This window comes from Bombina bombina, chromosome 5 (genome assembly GCF_027579735.1).
Source record: "Bombina bombina isolate aBomBom1 chromosome 5, aBomBom1.pri, whole genome shotgun sequence".
NCBI lineage: Eukaryota > Metazoa > Chordata > Amphibia > Anura > Bombinatoridae > Bombina > Bombina bombina.
In genome coordinates this window covers 987,873,594-987,895,270 of record NC_069503.1, presented here as the reverse complement: position 1 = coordinate 987,895,270, position 21,677 = coordinate 987,873,594, and the positions used below count along the sequence as shown (strand labels likewise).

The 21,677-nt window shown below is 38.8% G+C and overlaps 1 protein-coding gene across 3 annotated transcripts in view; it reads right to left on the bottom strand.

The window, feature by feature from the left end:
* Window positions 1-21,677, bottom strand: part of ESRP1 (epithelial splicing regulatory protein 1) — a 202,597-nt gene that overhangs the window by 72,965 nt on the left and 107,955 nt on the right. For all 3 annotated transcript variants that reach the window (XM_053715208.1, XM_053715209.1, XM_053715210.1), the window contains exons 8-10: window positions 20,538-20,670; window positions 20,420-20,462; window positions 18,291-18,592 (exon numbers count right to left, since the gene is read on the bottom strand). In XM_053715208.1, coding sequence (XP_053571183.1) covers window positions 18,291-18,592; window positions 20,420-20,462; window positions 20,538-20,670 — 478 coding nt within the window. The remainder of the gene's footprint in view (window positions 1-18,290; window positions 18,593-20,419; window positions 20,463-20,537; window positions 20,671-21,677) is intronic.

The window sequence follows — 21,677 nt, the reverse complement described above, 5'->3', positions numbered from 1 at the left end:
TTTAAAGTTGCATGTTCTTTCTAAATCATGAAAGAAAAAATGTGTTTCATGTCCCTTTAAGATTGAAAATCCTGTCCTGTCTGCTTTAAATTCATGTACCAGTCATTGTCACTGGCCCATCTAAATAAATTCATATTTGAGCACTAGCTGAACAGATTGTATTTTTATGCAGGATACTTCTAAAGCTGACCTTTTAAAGGGATAGTAAACACCAAAATTAAAAATGTACTTTTATCATCACATTTGCTTTGTTCTCTTGGTATTCTTAGTTGAAAGTTTAACATATGTAGGCTCATATGCCAATCCCTAAGCCCTTGAAGGCCACCTCTTATCTGAATGCATTTGACAGTGTTTCACATCTATTGGGCGTTCGTTCGTGTGTTTAATATAAATAACATTGTGTTCATGCACATGGAGTTATTTAGGAGTCAGCACTAATTGCTTCCTTATCTCTGATCTTTTGACAGACTTGCATTTCAGGCAGTCTGCAGAAGCTTTCATTATACAGATAGGACTTTTAATTTTAATCAACTTAACAATTTACTTTTATCATCAAATTTGCTTTTTTTCTCTTGGTATTCTTAGTTTAAACTAAACATAGGCAGACTCATATGCTAATTTCTAAGCCTTTGAGGGCTGCCTCTTATCACATGCTTTTTAAATCTCTTTTCAACACAAAGAGACAGAAAGTACACGTGGGCCATATAGATAACACTGTGTACAGGCACAGGGGGTTATTTAAGATTTAGCACAAAACAATGCTAAATGCAAGACAATAGATAATAAACAGTCACAGTCATGTGATCAGGGGGCTGGAAGAAGGTTCCTAGATACAAGGTAATCACAGAGGTAAAAAGTACATTAATATAACTGTGCTGGTTATGCAAAACTGTGGCATGGTAATAACATAATTTATGCTTACCTGATAAATTCCTTTCTCCTGTAGTGTGATCAGTCCACGGGTCATCATTACTTCTGGGATATTACTCCTCCCCAACAGGAAGTGCAAGAGGATTCACCCAGCAGAGCTGCCATATAGCTCCTCCCCTCTACGTCACCTCCAGTCATTCGACCAAGGACCAACGAGAAAGGAGAAGCCAAAGGGTGTAGTGGTGACTGGAGTATAATTTAAAAAATATTTACCTGCCGTAAAAAACAGGGCGGGCCGTGGACTGATCACACTACAGGAGAAAGGAATTTATCAGGTAAGCATAAATTATGTTTTCTCCTGTTAAGTGTGATCAGTCCACGGGTCATCATTACTTCTGGGATACCAATACCAAAGCAAAAGTACACGGATGACGGGAGGGACCGGCAGGCTCTTTATACAGAAGGAACCACTGCCTGAAGAACCTTTCTCCCAAAAATAGCCTCCGAAGAAGCAAAAGTGTCAAATTTGTAAAATTTGGAAAAAGTATGAAGCGAAGACCAAGTTGCAGCCTTGCAAATCTGTTCAACAGAGGCCTCATTCTTAAAGGCCCAAGTGGAAGCCACAGCTCTAGTGGAATGAGCTGTAATTCTTTCAGGAGGCTGCTGTCCAGCAGTCTCATAAGCTAAACGTATTATGCTACGAAGCCAAAAAGAGAGAGAGAGGTAGCAGAAGCTTTTTAACCTCTCCTCTGACCAGAGTAAACGACAAACAGGGAAGACGTTTGTCGAAAATCTTTAGTTGCCTGTAAATAAAATTTTAGGGCACGAACTACATCCAGATTGTGCAGAAGTCGTTCCTTCCTTGAAGAAGGATTTGGACACAAGGATGGAACAACAATCTCTTGATTGATATTCCTGTTAGTGACTACCTTGGGTAAGAACCCAGGTTTAGTACGCAGAACTACCTTATCCGAGTGAAAAATCAAATAAGGAGAATCACAATGTAAGGCTGATAACTCGAGCCGAGGAAATAGCCATTAAAAATAGAACTTTCCAACAACTGCTCTAACTGATTTTAAACAGAAAAAAGGGGATATTATACTCCTTCAGGAGACTCACTTCCTAAAGGGTAGAGAGCCCAAATCATTTCACTATAAATTTGGTAAAAGCTATTACGCATCCCATACACAAAAAAAAATACAAGGAGTTGGCATCTTGATCAGAAAGGGGATCCCTTTTCAGGAGCTCTCCGTCAACCGAGACAGAGAAGGCAGATTTCTTATAATAACGGGCCTACTATATGGCCTTCCCATCACACTTGCCTCAATATATGCACCACACACAAAACAACACTCCTTTATTAAAAAAGTATTAAATGAGGTCCTCGATATCCAAAAAGGTACACTAATTATTGGAGGCGATCTTAACCTCCCTTTAAACCCTAATATGGACAGCTCCACTCACAATGTTTCTATCTCTAAAAATAACGTCAAGAAAGTGAATAATACCCTGCAACAAAGGGGCTGCTTAGACATATGGAGAGTGATGCACCCGGACACCATCGACTACACATTTTATTCCTTTCCTCACAAAATGTATAGCAGGATCGATTACATATTCACAGATATAACAAGTATGAGCTTAGTAAGGTCCATAGACATCACACCGATGACATGGTCGGACCATGCAGGGGTATGTTGTGCCCTAATGTGGCCTTCTAAACCTATCACAAACTACATATGGAAGCTAGATGATAGCCTACTATTAGATCCTGCTATTAAATTAAAAATACAAAACAGGATCGAAGATTTTTTCCTGCATAATAAACACACAGACACATCCCCACAAACCAATTGGGAAGCCCATAAGTGTACTATTAGGGGTGAGTTGATGGCTTGCAAAGCATACCTTTCCAAACTACGGAGAGAAGCGACCAATAACCTTCTCTTAGAAATATCCCAACTAGAGAAAACCCATAAAACAAATCCAAAAGACGAATCCATTCTGCAAACATTACAGACTGCGAGATTTAGACTAGCTTCTATCCTGGGGAAGGAACAAAATAGAAAAGCCTTCCTATTCAAACAACACTCATACATTGATTTAAATAAACAAGGTCGCTCTCTGGCCAGATATATAAGGAAAAAAACAAAGTCTAACTATATTCTCCACATAAAAGATAGTGAAGGTAGATCCCACCGAACTACACAGGCAATTGCAGAAACATTTAGAAAGTACTACTACAAACTATATAATCTTCCTTCGCATTCGCAAACAGAAACCCCAGTTAGTCACTCTCGAAAACAACTAATATCAGAATACCTCTCTAAACTAAAACTCCCCCATATAACCCAATTACAAAAAGAAGCGTTAGACGAGCCGTTCTCACTAGAAGAGCTTCAACTTGTACTTAAAAACCTACCCAACGGCAAAGCTCCAGGCCCTGACGGCTACACTTACAAATACTTCTTAACCTTTGCAGAACAACTATCCACACACCTATTGCAATATTTCAACTACATAGACTCTACCCACCCTTTTTCAGGACCAGCCCTAGAAGCCCATATATCCGTACTACTGAAACCTCAAAAATCCCCTATCGAACCCACCAGCTACCGCCCAATATCCCTGCTAAATACCGATATCAAAATATACTCAAAATTACTAGCAAATAGAATTAACAATCTGTTACCCGACCTCATACACCCTGACCAAGTGGGATTCGTTCTGGGGAGGGAGGCGAAAGACAACACGGTCAGAGCCTTGAACACAATCTTTTATGCCCAAAACCATAAAATACCACTAATAGCACTCTCTATCGATGCAGAGAAGGCTTTTGACCGTGTTGCCTGGGACTACCTACAAATGACACTCCAAGCCATGGGATTTGGGGAGAAAGTGATACAAAACATAATGTCTCTATACACTAGCCCTAGCGCTAGGGTACTAATAAATGGAACCTTATCAGGCCCGTTTACAATATCTAACGGGACACGGCAGGGATGCCCATTATCGCCCTTGCTCTTCGCTTGCGTAATTGAAACATTAGCAGTTAGGATTAGATCCCTCCCAGATATAGCAGGACTCACAATAAATGATCAACAATACACCATATCTCTATTCGCTGACGACTTGTTATTCACCTTGACCAACCCCCTGACCTCGTTACCCCTGTTGGTTAGAGAATTCCAGGTTTTCCATAATGTGTCCAACTTCCTAGTCAACATTACAAAATCCGAAATACTAAATATTACCATCGGACCGGAAGAATCAGAACAATTAGTAACTCTATCCCCATTTAAATGGAACAAGTGCCATCTTAAATACCTAGGCATATGCCTAGCCACTTCTACAGAGGCACTGATTCAACTCAATTATGAAAAAATTAAATCCGAAATAATTAGAGATCTCTCGACTTGGAGATCCAAAAAACTATCATGGCTGGGTCGCATTAACCTAATAAAAATGAATGTATTCCCCAGAATCTTATATATTCTTCAAACCCTGCCTATCCCATTACCAGAGAGATACTTACCTTCCCTACAATGTGCTCTCAGTGATTTTGTATGGCATAAAAAGCACCCAAGAATTAATAAAACTATTATGTCCCTCCCCAAGTTACAAGGAGGTTTAGGCCTTCCTAACCTAATGTATTATAGGTACGCGATATTCCTACAAAGAATTGTAGACTGGAGTATTCATAAACAACACAAAAGGTGGGTTGTCATGGAACATAGCATAGCGCAATCCCAAAACCTTAGCAGCCCATGTTGGGCTTTTAAACACCCCCAAGACGAACACCCCCAATCGACCATTACTATTACAGAAACCTATCGGTCATGGCATAAGCTACTAACCTTATTCCCACACCTTTCCTCTAGGCCCTCTCCATTGACATCCCTAATTAAAAACGGAGAGCTTGATCTAGGTCCCAACATAAACAAACATTCCTATCCCTCACATCTCCAAGATTTTCCGGTTTTCTGGATGGTCCACAATGAACAGATCAAATCACAAACAGACTTAATACAACAGGGTTTCTCCTGCTTGACTAATTGGTTCACATACCAACGAATATACCACCTCCTCATGACTCATGACCAATCTCCCAATATGACCAGACCATTAACCTCATTTGAGCAGTTATGCATCAGAGAACCACCAATCCGACATACCTTATCACTAATCTATAAAATATTGATCACACCATTTCCGGGTTACCCCATTCCCTATATGGAAAGTTGGGAGAAGGATTTAGGGATAATAATCCCACTACACATCAGATCAAGAATAATAGGTGCAACACTTAAGACCTCTATCTCCACAGCCACTATGGAAATTAACCTAAAATTACTACATAGATGGTACTACACACCCAACAAACTTCACCGACTATTTCACAAATCGCAAAACAAATGCTGGCGCTGTGGACATGCCAACAGTGGCATGGCCCACATGTGGTGGTGGTGCACAGTTATACATAATCTTTGGAAGTCAGTCATTCTAGAGATAGAAGACATACTCGAACTACAATTTCCTATGGACCCCCTAATCTGGTTACTAAATAAACCTCCCAAAATTAAACATAAACCCTCCCTTAAATTATTCTTTATTATGTCAAATAGTGTAAAATTTCTAATAGCTAAGAACTGGAGGTCGCGAGATCCCCCAACTATAGAGATGTGGGTTAATAGAGTTTCTGAATTGGTTCATCTCGAGGAACTATATTACTTAAAAACAGACAGAATGGAAGTTTATGCTCAAGTTTTATCACTATGGGAAATATACCTTAAAGATAGATAGGTGGATTCCATATCATACATTAGTTATATAGAAACACAATGGAGTTTATTGTTGAGAACCCCCCCCCCCCTTCTGCAATATCATAATGAAAAAGAAGTGTTTGAAATTCAGACAGAATTCCCTTGTTCTATGTTGCATTTCTTTATTCACTTGTAAAGAGTTAAATCTTCTGATAAGTGCTTGCTGGTCCAGTCCAATGTTGTATTGTTGTTATAATAGTAAAATTGAATCGGCCCAATATCTAGCATGTACTGTTACATCAAATATGTATGAAACTGGAGCTGCGTCTCCATAACCTGTAATCCTATTTTTATTATCTCAATAAAGCTGATTCAAAAAAAAAAAAAAAAAAAAAAAAAAATAGAACTTTCCAAGATAACAACTTTATATCAATGGAATGAAGGGGTTCAAACGGAACGCCCTGTAAAACGTTAAGAACAAGGTTTAAACTCCATGGCGGAGCAACAGTTTTAAACAAAGGCTTAATCCTGGCCAAAGCCTGACAAAAAGCCTGAACGTCTGGAACTTCTGACAGATGTTTGTGCAACAGAATGGACAGAGCTGAGATCTGTCCCTTTAAGGAACTAGCGGATAAACCCTTTTCTAAACCTTCTTGTAGAAAAGACAATATCCTAGGAATCCTAACCTTACTCCAAGAGTAACCTTTGGATTCGCACCAATATAGGTATTTACGCCATATTTTATGGTAAATCTTTCTGGTAACAGGCTTCCTAGCCTGTATTAAGGTATCAATAACTGACTCAGAAAAACCACGTTTTGATAAAATCAAGCGTTCAATTTCCAAGCAGTCAGCTTCAGAGAAGTTAGATTTTGATGTTTGAAAGGACCCTGTATCAGAAGGTCCTGTTTCAGAGGTAGAGACCAAGGTGGACAGGATGACATGTCCACCAGATCTGCATACCAAGTCCTGCGTGGCCATGCAGGCGCTATTAGAATCACTGATGCTCTCTCCTGTTTGATTCTGGCAATCAATCGAGGAAGCATCGGGAAGGGTGGAAACACATAAGCCATCCTGAAGGTCCAAGGTGCTGTCAAGGCATCTATCAGGACCGCTCCCGGATCCCTGGATCTGGACCCGTAACGAGGAAGCTTGGCGTTCTGTCGAGACGCCATGAGATCTATCTCTGGTTTGCCCCAATGTCGAAGTATTTGGGCAAAGACCTCCGGATGAAGTTCCCACTCCCCCGGATGAAAAGTCTGACGACTTAAAAAATCCGCCTCCCAGTTCTCCACTCCCGGGATGTGGATTGCTGACAGGTGGCAAGAGTGAGACTCTGCCCAGCGAATTATCTTTGATACTTCCATCATTGCTAGGGAGCTTCTTGTCCCTCCCTGATGGTTGATGTAGGCTACAGTCGTGATGTTGTCCGACTGAAACCTGATGAACCTCCGAGTTGTCAACTGGGGCCAAGCCAGAAGGGCATTGAGAACTGCTCTCAATTCCAGAATGTTTATTGGTAGGAGACTCTCCTCCTGATTCCATTGTCCCTGAGCCTTCAGAGAATTCCAGACGGCGCCCCAACCTAGTAGGCTGGCGTCTGTTGTTACAATTGTCCAGTGTGGCCTGCTGAATGGCATCCCCCTGGACAGATGTGGCCGAGAAAGCCACCATAGAAGAGAATTTCTGGTCTCTTGATCCAGATTCAGAGAAGGGGACAAGTCTGAGTAATCACCATTCCACTAACTTAGCATGCACAATTGCAGCGGTCTGAGGTGTAGGCGTGCAAAGGGTACTATGTCCATTGCCGCTACCATTAAGCCGATTACCTCCATGCATTGAGCCACTGACGGGTGTGGAATGGAATGAAGGACACGGCATGCACTTTGAAGTTTTGTTAACCTGTCTTCTGTCAGGTAAATTTTCATTTCTACAGAATCTATAAGAGTCCCCAGGAAGGGAACTCTTGTGAGTGGAAAGAGAGAACTCTTCTTTTCGTTCACCTTCCATCCATGCGACCTTAGAAATGCCAGTACTAACTCTGTATGAGACTTGGCAGTTTGAAAGCTTGAAGCTTGTATCAGAATGTCGTCTAGGTACGGAGCTACCGAAATTCCTCGCGGTCTTAGTACCGCCAGAAGAGCACCCAGAACCTTTGTGAAGATTCTTGGAGCCGTAGCCAATCCGAATGGAAGAGCTACAAACTGGTAATGCCTGTCTAGAAAGGCAAACCTTAGATACCGGTAATGATCTTTGTGGATCGGTATGTGAAGGTAAGCATCTTTTAAATCCACTGTGGTCATGTACTGACCCTTTTGGATCATGGGTAAAATTGTTCGAATAGTCTCCATTTTGAACGATGGAACTCTTAGGAATTTGTTTAGGATCTTTAAATCCAGGATTGGCCTGAAAGTTCCCTCTTTTTTGGGAACCACAAACAGATTTGAGTAAAACCCTTGTCCCTGTTCCGACCGTGGAACTGGATGGATTACTCCCATTAATAAAAGCTCTTGTACGCAGCGTAAAAACGCCTCTTTCTTTATTTGGTTTGTTGACAACCTTGACAGATGAAATCTCTCTCTTGGGGGAGAGTATTTGAAGTCCAGAAGGTATCCCTGAGATATTATCTCTAGCGCCCAGGGATCCTGGACATCTCTTGCCCAAGCCTGGGCGAAGAGAGAAAGTCTGCCCCCCACTAGATCCATTCCCGGATCGGGGGCCCTCAATTCATGCTGTTTTAGGGGCAGCAGCAGGTTTCCTGGCCTGCTTGCCCTTGTTCCAGGACTGGTTAGGTCTCCAGCCTTGTCTGTAGCGAGCAACAGATCCTTCTTGTTTTGGAGCAGAGGAAGTTGATGCTGCTCCTGCTTTGAAATTCCGAAAGGAACGAAAATTAGACTGTCTAGCCTTAGGTTTGGCTCTGTCTTGAGGCAGGGCATGGCCTTTACCTCCTGTAATGTCAGCGATAATTTCTTTCAATCCGGGCCCGAATAAGGTCTGCCCTTTGAAAGGTATATTAAGTAATTTAGACTTAGAAGTAACGTCAGCTGACCAGGATTTTAGCCACAGTGCTCTGTGCGCCTGAATGGCGAATCCGGAATTCTTAGCCGTAAGCTTAGTTAAATGTACTACGGCATCTGAAATAAATGAGTTAGCTAACTTAAGAGCTTTAAGCTTGTGTGTAATCTCATCTAATGGAGCTGATTCAAGTGTCTCTTCCAGAGACTCAAACCAAAATGCTGCTGCAGCCGTGACAGGCGCAATGCATGCAAGGGGTTGCAATATAAAACCTTGTTGAACAAACATTTTCTTAAGGTAACCCTCTAACTTTTTATCCATTGGATCTGAAAAGGCACAGCTATCCTCCACCGGGATAGTGGTACGCTTAGCTAAAGTAGAAACTGCTCCCTCCACCTTAGGGACCGTTTGCCATAAGTCCCGTGTGGTGGTGTCTATTGGAAACATCTTTCTAAATATCGGAGGGGGTGAGAACGGCACACCGGGTCTATCCCACTCCTTAGTAACAATTTCAGTAAGTCTCTTAGGTATAGGAAAAACGTCAGTACTCGACGGTACCGCAAAATATTTATCCAACCTACACATTTTCTCTGGTATTGCAACTGTGTTACAATCATTCAGAGCCGCTAACACCTCCCCTAGTAATACACGGAGGTTTTCCAGCTTAAATTTAAAATATCTGAATACAATCTGTTTGGATCAGAACCGTCAGCCGCAGAATGAAGCTCTCCGTCCTCATGTTCTGCAAGTTGTGACGCAGTATCTGACATGGCCCTAACATTATCAGCGCACTCTGTTCTCACCCCAGAGTGATCACGCTTACCTCTTAGTTCTGGTAATTTAGCCAAAACTTCAGTCATAACAGTAGCCATATCCTGTAATGGGATTTGTAATGGCCGCCCAGATGTACTCGGCGCCACAATATCACGCACCTCCCGAGCGGGAGATGCAGGTACTGACACGTGAGGTGAGTTAGTCGGCATAACTCTCCCCTCGTTGTTTGGTGAAATGTGTTCAATTTGTACAGATTGACTTTTATTTAAAGTAGCATCAATGCAGTTAGTACATAAATTTCTATTGGGCTCCACTTTGGCATTAGCACATATAGCACAGATGTCTTCCTCTGAATCAGACATGTTTAACACACTAGCAAATAAACTAGCAACTTGGAAATACTTTTCAAGTAATTTACTATAATATGAAAACGTACTGTGCCTATAAAAAGCACAGAAAGAGTTATGACAGTTGAAAGTTAATAAACTGAAAGGTTATAGCATCAAATCTTTGTAAAAAACACAATTTTAGCAAAGGCTTGTTCCCATTAGCAAAGGACAACTAACCCTGATAGCAGAAAAAAAGTTACAGAAATAAACGTTTTTTATAACAGTCAACTACAATCTCACAGCTCTGCTGTGAGTGATTACCTCCCTCAAAACAAGTTTTGAAGACCCCTGAGTTCTGTAGAGATGAACCGGATCATGCAGGAAATACGAGCTTCTGACTGAATTTTTTGATGCGTAGCAAAAGCGCCAAAAAAGGCCCCTCCCCCTCACATACAACAGTGAGAGAGATCAGTAAACTGTCATAAATTAAGTAAAACAACTGCCAAGTGGAAAAAAATAGTGCCCAAAACATTTTATTCACCCAGTACCTCAGAAAATGAAACGATTTTACATGCCAGCAAAAAACGTTAACATAAATTAAGTGTTATTAAAAAGCCTGTTGCTAGTCCCTGCAAATTAGGCTAAAGTCTTATGCACACAGTATAATTCCAGTGAAGTGCCATTCCCCAGAATACTGAAGTGTAAAATATACATACATGACAGCCTGATACCAGTTGCTGCTACTGCATTTAAGGCTGACTTTACATTATATCGGTATGGCAGAATTTTCTCATCAATTCCATTGTCAGAAAATAATAAGCTGCTACATACCTCTTTGCAGATTAATCTGCCCGCTGTCCCCTGATCTGAAGTTTACCTCTCCTCAGATGGCCGAGAAACAGCAATATGATCTTAACTACGCCGGCTAAAATCATAGTAAAAACTCAGGTAGATTCTTCTTCAAATTCTATTAGAGAAGGAATAACACACTCCGGTGCTATTATAAAATAAACTTTTGATTGAAGGTATAAAACTAAATATAATCACCATAGTCCTCTCACACATCCTATCTAGTCGTTGGGTGCAAGAGAATGACTGGAGGTGACGTAGAGGGGAGGAGCTATATGGCAGCTCTGCTGGGTGAATCGTCTTGCACTTCCTGTTGGGGAGGAGTAATATCCCAGAAGTAATGATGACCCGTGGACTGATCACACTTAACAGGAGAAAAAGGGATTATCTATCTTTTAAAACAATAACAATTCTATGGTAGACTGTCCCTTAAAAGTGAAGGTAAAGTTAACTTGTCAACGATCCAGAATTCAAATATTTTTTCAAATTGAATAGGACTTAAAGTCATCATTTTTTCGGTTTTTACTTACAAATCCCGTAATCTCACTTTTTAATTCTCATTTTTCAGATTTCAAAATTCGACCCGTTTTTCTTTTTTTTCTTTTTGAGTGACGTTTTTTCATTAGCCAGTTGAAATTCTGGCCGTTAGGCGGCCATGACCCTACGTCATCCCTCTCCTCGATGCACTGCGCATGCGCTACATTCTTTTTTTGCTATTAGTCGTGTAGCGTGTTCTCATTTTGGGCATGCATACTTTTTTTTACAGCAGCAGTGATTTACGCACAAGAGGATCACTTAACTACGGATACTTCGGGTCGCAGAGTATAAAGAAAGAACTGTTCTCTCTCGTGTAACATAGTAATGAATGAATACAGCTCTTCATTCAATATTATGTTTTCCCCGCGATTAACGCATGCGCATTGGTGATGGTAAGCTCAGAATCGCGCATGCGCATTTGCAGCGCTCACCATGAACGCACTTCTGAGATTACGTATAGAGCGGGTGGGACCGCTCTATACGTCATGGCACTTCAAATCCGGAAATAGTGGTTGGGAGGGATTATCGACGGAACAGTAGGAAAAGCTATGAATAAAATAATTTTTTTTTTTTTTTTTTATTGAATAAAGTTAGTGATTATGCATTCTTTTAACATTGGATAAGCTAGATATATTCGGATTACCTAAACTTTACCTTCACTTTAATAGATTTTTTTAGATAGAAAATTGCTTAAAATTGCATGCTCTAATTTACTCTATCAATTTTTCTTCATTCTGTTGGTATCTTTATTTTAAAAAGCGGGAATATAAGCTTAGAAGCCGGCCCATTTTTGGTTCAGCACCCGGGTAGCGCTTGCTGATTGGTGTCCAATCAGTAAGACCAACTCAGGTGCTGAACCGAAAATTGGCCGGCTCCTACTTTCCAGCTTTTTAAAAATAAATAAAGAAATAAAATAAAAAGATACCAAGAGAACAAAGGAAAATTGATAATAGGAGTAAATTAGAAAGTTGCTTAACATTACATGCTCTATCTGAATCATGAAAGAAAATTCTGACTAGACTATCCCTTTAAGGAAACAGCAAATTGTAAGGTTTATTTCTATGGCATGCTATTCATTCATCTTATTTATTAGTTCCATTGCAAACTAATGGTGGAGAAACCGCCATCTATCCCAGGTGTCTGGTTGCGAGAAATATACAATGTAATAACGAGCTAAAATTATTGAGGGGGTTAGCAGCTTTCCCTTTTAGTGGCATGGAGCTTAAAATAGACAAATTGTCTTGGATTTACTCAATATGCTATTACCTCTTTTATAAATTTCTGATTATAGCTTGTATATTTCTGTATTAGCAATATATCTGCCCCACACAGATGTGTAATAATGTTTCTACAATGCTGCTAAAAGTTATGTATACGAATAACAGAGAATAAAAAATATTCACTGTTTGACAAGACAGATAACCAGCAGGCAGTAATAGTTTGATAGCAATGAGTAACCCTATATATTTGTTGAAAGATATGCAGATTTGCTTACTCCCATTTCTTTAAACATCTAAATTATCTTTCTCCACTTCCGATGGGAAATTCTCTTTAAGTTATCAAAATAGGGCTGCAGTTAATAGTAAGCATACCAGCTTTTATTAGATACAAATGTGACCCTAATCCATAGCTTACTCATCTCTAATTTTGTGACCCACTGATATTTAAATTAGCTATTACTTTTACAACATACCTCCTTTCCCTGACCTCAGACTAACAGTTACCGCAAGTTATTCCCCTTATCACTACACGTAGCGCATAAACTGAAGCGGTGGCCTGTCGGTTACAGTTCTTAGTTTACAGACCTATAATTTATTATTCACCTCCTCCATGGTCAAGTTGGTAAACTAGCCTTTTTTCATATAATTTACTATAGAAATTAAAGCACTGACATTCTTTGTATATCTTTAAACAACTAACTACCGGCTAGATTATGAGTTTTGCTCATAACGCTGATTTTTCACTACCGCTGGTATTACAGGTGTTGTAGGTATAGCTGTACCGCACACCTTTTTGGCTGTAACGCAACGTAACTACCGCACCTTTCAAAAAGTCCTAATTCAATGGGGCTTCCATAGCGCCGGTATTACAAGTTTTGCCTGTCCGGCCAAAAAGTGAGTGGTACAGCCTATAACTACAAGATCTGTACAGCCACCTGAAAGTCAGTAGTTATGGGTTTTACGCTACAAAGCTGGACCATAAAACTCATAACTAAAGTGTTACAAAGTACACTAACACCCATAAACTACCTATTAACCCCTAAACCAAGGCCCTCCCGCATCACAAACACTAAAATAAAATTATTAACCCCTAATCTGCCGCTCCGAACATCGCTGCCACTATAATAAACATATTAACCCCTAAACCGCCGCACTCCCGCATTGCAAACACTAGTTAAATATTATTAACCCCTAATCTGCTGTCCCTAATGTCGCCGCCACTATACTAAAGTTATTAACCCCTAAACCTAACCCTAATGTAACTGTAACCCCCACTAACTTTAACCTAATTATGGTAATTTTTATTTGGAAATATTTTAAATACCTAAATTATTCCTATTTAAAACTAAATAAATACTTACCTGTAAAATAAAACCTAAGCTAGCTACAATATAACTAATAGTTATATTGTATCTAGCTTAGGTTTTATTTTTTTTTATAAGGTATTCTTTTATTGAGATTTGTAGCAACAACAATACAAAGAGTATGTTCAATCACAGTAACAAGTAAGTAACTAAGTAAATTAGAAGTACAATGAAATGCATACATATTTGCAAATGTGATGAACATAAGTAAATTAAACCTCCATTTTCTATTATATATACTCCGTATATGTACCTCAAATAAACTGATACATCAAAGACAGGAGATTTAGGATAATAAAGAGCAATGATATAGGTATGTTGAAATATATATCAGGGTGGGTCCACCAATGGACCCTAGCATATGATTGTAGTATAAGAACGTATAGAATATAACAGCGGGTAAGCACCGCTTGATATTAAAATAAAAGGGGGGGGGAGGGGTTCGAATTAGAGCAAAACCTCATTATATACATATTTAAAGTGGTAATGATATAATAGGCCACTAATCAATGAAAAAAAGCTTTATGGCTCTAGGAGGCCCAACACTTAGATATAGTTGCTGTTAAGGTATAGATAAACAAGTGTGACCGGCCTCTAAGTTGGCCTCTGTGCCCTAGATAAGACAAAAGAGGTAGAGGCGCTCTTGGTGCAGACAACCCTATAACTATATTTAGTGACACTTGTGTTAATAATAGGAGCGGTACTCACAAGTGCAATATCTGACAAGCCGAAGCTTCAGAGCCGCTCGGCTGACTCAATCCTGGCTGGTCTGCTGGGTGGAATCGCTGCGGATCCTCAAAACATCCAATATAATAAATACCTAGAATACACAAAAAAGGGAAAGCGCCCTTGGTGCAAAGAGAACCGATGCTATGGGACACAACAACGTGAAGCAATGGAAAGATACTCACAAGGGAGATTGCACAGCCAGTGCAATATCAAACAAGCCGAAACTTCAGAGCCGTTCGGCTGACTCTCCAAAGGCAGATCAGCTGTTCCAAAGGTGAGCCGAAAGGATTCTCAGGCTGGCAACTGCTATTCCACAGTATAGTGACCGCTTGTATGGAAATCAAACTTAGTCTGTGTTATTTGAGTGGCTCAAAAGCGATGGGTCCCCAAACATGTAAGGATGGAATGATATGGTCGTAGGCAAGGTAGAGCTAATAAAATCACTTTTATTAAAAACATTAAAGGTTTACTTTGCAATGCGTTTCTCGGCTTAAGTGCCGTTTCATCAGGCTACATAATTTTCAGGAACTACCTTGCTGCCTTATAAAGGCTAAATTGACCAAATCACTAACTATGTTTTTCACACACCCCCTAAGGTTCACATCTTTGGAACAGCTGATCTGCCTTTGGAGAGTCAGACGAACGGCTCTGAAGTTTCGGCTTGTTTGATATTGCACTGGCTGTGCAATCTAACTTGTGAGTATCATTCCATTGCTTCACGTTGTTGTGTCCCATAGCATCGGTTCTCTCTGCACCAAGGGCGCTTTCACTTTTTTGTGTATTCTAGGTATTTATTATATTGGATGTTTTGAGGATCCGCAGCGATTCCACACAGCAGACCGGCCAGGAATGAGTCAGCCGAGCGGCTCTGAAGCTTCGGCTTGTCAGATATTGCACTGCTTGTGCAATTACACTTGTGAGTACCGCTCCTATTATTAACACAAGTGTCACTATATATAGTTATAGGGTTGTCTGCACCAAGAGCGCCTCTACCTCTTGTCTTACAGGACTTGTTATTTTTATTCACTATCATACGGAGAGAGCAGCTATCCGATGGGGATCATCTGATGTTTATTTGTTTCAAGAAGATCACCACATCGAGCAGATTGTACTTTTATGGACTCAGATTGGACATTTATATGTGACAGGTTTTAACCTAAGGATTGCCTTAGGAATTATATAAATTATTGCATACCCTGGAGAATATATGTATTATATAATTTAATCATAGATCTCATTGTATATTTTATATTATAACCTAATAGGACTCCCTATCAATTTTATATTTTATTTTTTATACTCCCATTGGAGGACTTGGGATTGTCTAATTCCCCACATTTTTATATACTATAGTGAGTAGCATAAAAGAGGCCCACCTCCTTTCCTGTGGATACAACCCACTATTGAGAATTGTGTGTTGTTCCACTATTTGTAGTTCTGTGCCCTAGATGCAGTACTAAGTCAAGATCAAAAAGGGGAGAGTAAGGGTTCTAATGGAATATATATTTTACAATGAAAGCTTCTGCTTTAGGGTATTAGTAATAGACTTTTCTTAGGGAGAGATGGTCCATAAAGTGTGTTAACCCCCAAATTGACTGCACAATCACCACCATAGCCAGCAGGACTCCCAAATAAAGATGTAATTTATAGCTCACGATTAAAAGAACCACAATATATAATTTGCAACAAATATCAAAAATAGCAAGATGTCGTATTGCCTTGGCCGCAAGCAATACTATTAATTATACATAGAGCTATGATTACATATTAACCACTTAATGATAGGAAGTACATATATAGCAGAGGAGTTAATATGACGTCTAGTAGTCTTATCAGTCATATCAATAATGATACAGATCATAAATTAAAGAGCAACAGTAACGCAACCGGTTGATAAGGTTAGCATGTAAGGTCTAATGGCATAAAGACACACTTATCATAAAGAGCATTTCCATAGGAGGTTAGAGCATCACATGACGTCATAGGAGGCAAACCAATATTAAAAAATACAAGTGGATGCTTTCAAATTGTAAAATAACATGAGATCAGGAGTAACAATTTATAAGGATGCAGCAATATTGTTAGGGCTCACATTAATGTCCCACTAAGGGTCTAACTGGTGGGATACACTAATTTCTAGTATTAGAACATAGATACAGCAGTATGGTGTAAGATATTATCCCTCTTTAGACAATTATATAAATATGTAGGCTTGCAGGGACATATATCAATATGTACAGCAACATCCCATAAAATATTATTAGTGATGAGATAATCTGGCCCTTCATTAAGGCACCAAGCTGCACCCTCTACAACCTATGACACTGTAAAGTATATGAAAACCTCCAGAGGCTTAACAGGACTACATAAACATTAACAGTAGAAATAGGTGGCATAAAGATTGTTCTGGTTAATGAAGAAACTGTAGTGTGATAATTGATCTTTATCAACCAACAAGTTTTTGTGTATAGAGAGCTTCAACTTTCCTACATTGAATATTAGCTTTAGCCACCCGGATCAACGGGGTCCTGCAGTACAGCAGCGTGATATATGGTGTCTCTCCCGTAAGACTCAAGTAGTGTCCCACTTTGTGCAGCCGACCCTCCAAATCTCCAACAGGGAGAAACCTGCCTGCGGTGAAGATGTGATGTCCTCCTTGGTGGTCTCAGTGCGCTCTCAGTCAAATATAACCCTACAGGCATCTGCCACTTCTCCAACAGCTTTAGGGCGTCTGCAGCACGTATGGGATGAAGAGTCTCCGACATACTTTTCCTCTGCCTTGAGTCCTTGCTATACTCACTCTCGCTCTGTTGCATCTGGGGTGCACCCGAAAGGGCTAGAGAATGGAGTTGGTGGCCCTAAGACACTCATCCCAGCGTACAAAGCGACTTGGTCTTCAACAGGCAGTGCAGTGGCTAACCACGATCCGTAGAGCCACCCTGCATAGTGCCTGATGAGTCTAAACGAGCGTCCAGGTCCATGAGTAGAGAGATAATTAACTCTTGAGATGTTGTAAACAGGGATATGGGATATGAGGCTCTTGCATTTTAATGTCTCAGGCTGGTTTGATCACGAAGATGTAGGGCAATAGCAATCAGCAAAATGAAAGTTTTAGGTCTCTTAAGTGCCTTTAACTGCAAGCCTCTGCCTCGGGGTCCGGTGTAGATCCTGCTGTGGATGTAGGTATTTAGAGAGTATTCAGAGAGTTTCCGAGTTGAGGAGGATCAAATCTAGGAGTGCTGCATAGGCCTCAGCAAACGGCGTTGTTATGTGGTAGTATCAGGATATATTTGATCCAAACAAGGAAAGTTAAGAGTGCCACTGACCATCCCAATAACGTGCCTATTATGAATGTCTTTTAAAAGAAGTTAGTATATCATTTTAGTCACTTAATGCCTTGATTATAGCTGGAGCTCAGAATAGATGCGACTGCTTGCCTCCGCCCCCCCCATAGGTTTTATTTTTATTTCACAGGTATGTGAGAGAGAAAGAGAAAGAAAGAGAAAGAGAGAGAAAGAAAAAGAGAGAGATAGAAAGAGAGAAAGAAATACACTGAATACTTAAAAATAAGAAGTTACGGACTAGAGTATCAAACTCTGGCGTGCAAGATTTGAGAGCTTAAAAATTAAACTTTTATTCCAAATTATTTAAAATCGATTTGATACTTAAAAACAAAGGCATATTGTGAATAAAGTATTTGGCCACTTGCCTACAAATGTAAGTCCCAACATCTTGACATGTCTGATCACCAATAAATGTCTTGTGGAAGGGCATTAATGAAGCAATAAATTCAGCAAGTACTTGGGGTCATGACTCAATATCACATTATCTGTTCACTGACCTGCTGAACCTCTGCTGCTGTACTCCTGAACAATTCAATATATCTCTTGCCCAGCAAGTCTTTGTGTTTCTTTAGTGCATTTTGTGCGTATTCCTCACATGCAAAGAGTACAAAAGCATCTCCTGTTGGCCTGCCGTCAGGATAGGTAACAAACAGGATCCCTTCTTTTCCTCCAGTAACTGGGCACTTCTGTCCAAAAAATACAAGCACTTCTTCTGCAGTAGCAGTGAAAGGCAACCCCCTCATACGTACTATCACCTGGTTCTCCTTAGACAGAAACTGAGCCACTTCATTAGAGGTGCCTGAAAAGGAGAACGTTATTATACAAACAATTCTGCATATTATTAATTCAAAAACTGGATTACTATCATATACATGAGGACTATCACATAGATAAATGTAGACATAATACACACATCATCAATATACCTTTTATCAATTACAAACCACAATAGGATAAAGTAAAGCAAAAACAATATGCGTGTTATATAGAACATTTTTAAATCAATGGCACCACACTGAAATAAGACCTGATTCAACCTTATATTTGTCACCCTCCCCTTTAAATTATTAAATATTATATTTTCATTCCACAATATTTTTTTTAAACAACCTGTTTTCCATTTTTCATAAAATTATATTCTTCTAGGACGAAGCTTTTTTTTGTGCAAATCTTTTTGCTATACATTTATGTCTTGTAGATATAGAATATGCATATAGAGTACTTTTAATCTTCCTTTAAATGGATATGATGCCCAAATGTGGAAGCATTTGAAAGTGATGCAGCATTCTTTAAAAGGGACATATTACCCATAACTCAAGAAATCTTTAAATGCAACCATGATTGTAGACATACAAACAGAGATGAACATTCCTGATTTAGGATTTTTAAAAATATATAATAAAAAATATATATAACATTTTGTAAGTATAAAGAGTCAAACCTTCTTGATAAAGAAAAGTTACAAATTTGCTTAATTGTACACCATTAGAAATGCGATGTTAAACGAATAAATATTTTGTAAGTATAAAATTGCTGTCTTTTTAATATATAGTTTGTGCTTTAAAACATGCAAAATAATAAAGTTTAATTTTTAGGGAGTATTTTGTTTTTTTTACAGAAATGTATTAATACTAAAATATCTGAAATTGTATTAGAAAATAGAACAATTTAAAAAAGGGACTTTAAACAGTCTGTTTCATTGTAGTAATATTTAAAAAAAGAAGAAGATCTAAGCAGTTGTTTATACTTCACTCAAAAAATACCCATGTCATATTCTTATATTTTATTTGTTTTAAGTTTATGAATGCAGAATTTACAGTTTTAAATATTTTAGCTGTGCAAGTGATAGACCACATAAGACAAGTGTCTACAATGTAAAATAAGTGGGCTAGGAATTTAAAAGGAGGATTTCCACTTTTTTTTTTTTTTTTTTTTTTTTTTACTATATCAGAGTACTCCAGGCATGCACCCCTTGAAATTTCTCACATATATTTTTGCCCTTAGCATTGGCTATTTACAAGCAGTGAACAATCTTATGTATACCAGGTTCTACGTAAACAATGTGATTAGTACATATACCATACTTTAAGTATGCTAATTTTTTCTTAAAGGGATAGGAAATTCAAAATTAAAGTTGCATGATTCAGATAGATAGAGTATGTAATCTTAAGACCCTTTTAAATTCACTTGTATTTTTAAATGTGCTTTGTTCTCTTAGTATCCCTTGTTAAAATTCATACGCACATATCATACACCAGTGGGAGCTGCTGCTAATTGGTGCCTGCACACAATTGTCTCTTGTGATTGGCTAACTAGATGTGTTCAGCTTCCTGTCAGTAGCGCAATGCTGTCCGTTAAGCAATGGACAACAAGAGAATGAAGCAAATTTGATACTAGAAGTAAATTGGAAAGTTGTTTAAAATTGTATGTTCTATCTGAATCATAAAATAAAAATCTGGGGTTTACTATGCCTTTAAGCCTCTCTAGAGGAAATTAAAAATACAAATTTCAGTGATAAATAACAGGAAAAAGGAGGTACAATAAATAAAACATACATATCTGCATATCTTCTTTTAAACTTAACATGTCATAGGTAGTCTGTTTAAATGTTTCTTTAAATAATTACCTCCTGCGATTTTTAGAAAGTCCTCTCCAGTTGCTTTATACACCTATTAAAAAAAAAACAAATTTACTAATATGCAAATGATATGAAAAGGTTAAATTAAATTATATTTACTGCGTACCTCAATGTACCGATTCCCCATATGGTGCTTGTGTCTCTGCAAAGCCAAGTTTCTATGTTCCTCACTCACAAACCTCACAAGGGCTTCTCCATTCCTTCGGCCTTGAGCATTAAGGCAGAGGGCAGCTCCGCCCCTTTACAGGTAAAACACAGAAGTGAATGTAACACAACAAACTCATACTACTGAATAACAGGCTTATTTGCCAGTGTAAGATATTCATAGAAATCAGGGAGAAAGGTGTAAGGAGAAAAGGATCAACTATTAAAGTGCGCTAAATAGGAATGTTGGGTGCCCAGTATTTAATCATAGAGGCCAGTATTTTAATTGGTTGTCCAGTAAAATTTGTAAAATTATGATTTCATTATTTATTTTGCCTCAGTTTTATGTAATTTAGCTCTGAAATCCATGGATTTTTTTTTTTTTAAATCTCAGAGCTGGAAAGGCACCCTGCTGACTTCAAGGCTAACCCAGCTACATATATTTCCCTAATTGGCTTTATCAGATAACAGCTGTAAAACAATTCACTTCATACTAACTTATTATCATGATTAGCCTTGTCGTCTACAGACTAAATACTAGATTGGCTCCAAATAATGCAGTGGAATTTGGCTATTGAAAGAATGGGGTCTGATGAAGACCATAGCTAGAACTTTCCCCTGATCACTCACTAGGTATACAGTATCAGATGAGATGAATGGGTTTAGAGTTAGGCCGTCTATCTAAAATGTAACCATAACGTCAATGAACCTCAATATTACAGTTAAATGATGATGAAAAGAAGGCTAAACAGAGTAATGTCTCATGGATTTTTTCATTGAAGGACGGTCTTTAAAAAGTCTTGAATCTTATACTACTTTCAAGAATGTAATAGTTAGATCCAAAAGTATTTGGTCCTTGATGTTATATAATGAATTTGGGCTTAAAAGGACAGTAAGGAAAAACAAAACTTCCATGAGTCAGACAGAGCATTTAAATAACTTTACAGTTTACTTCTATCATTTTATTTGCTTCATTTTCTTTGTATCCTTTGCTGAAAAGCATGCCTAGTTAGGCTCAGAAGCTGTAATGTACTACTGGGGAGCTACCTTCTGATTGGTGGTTCTACATATATACCTCTTGTCATTGCCTCACAATGTGTTA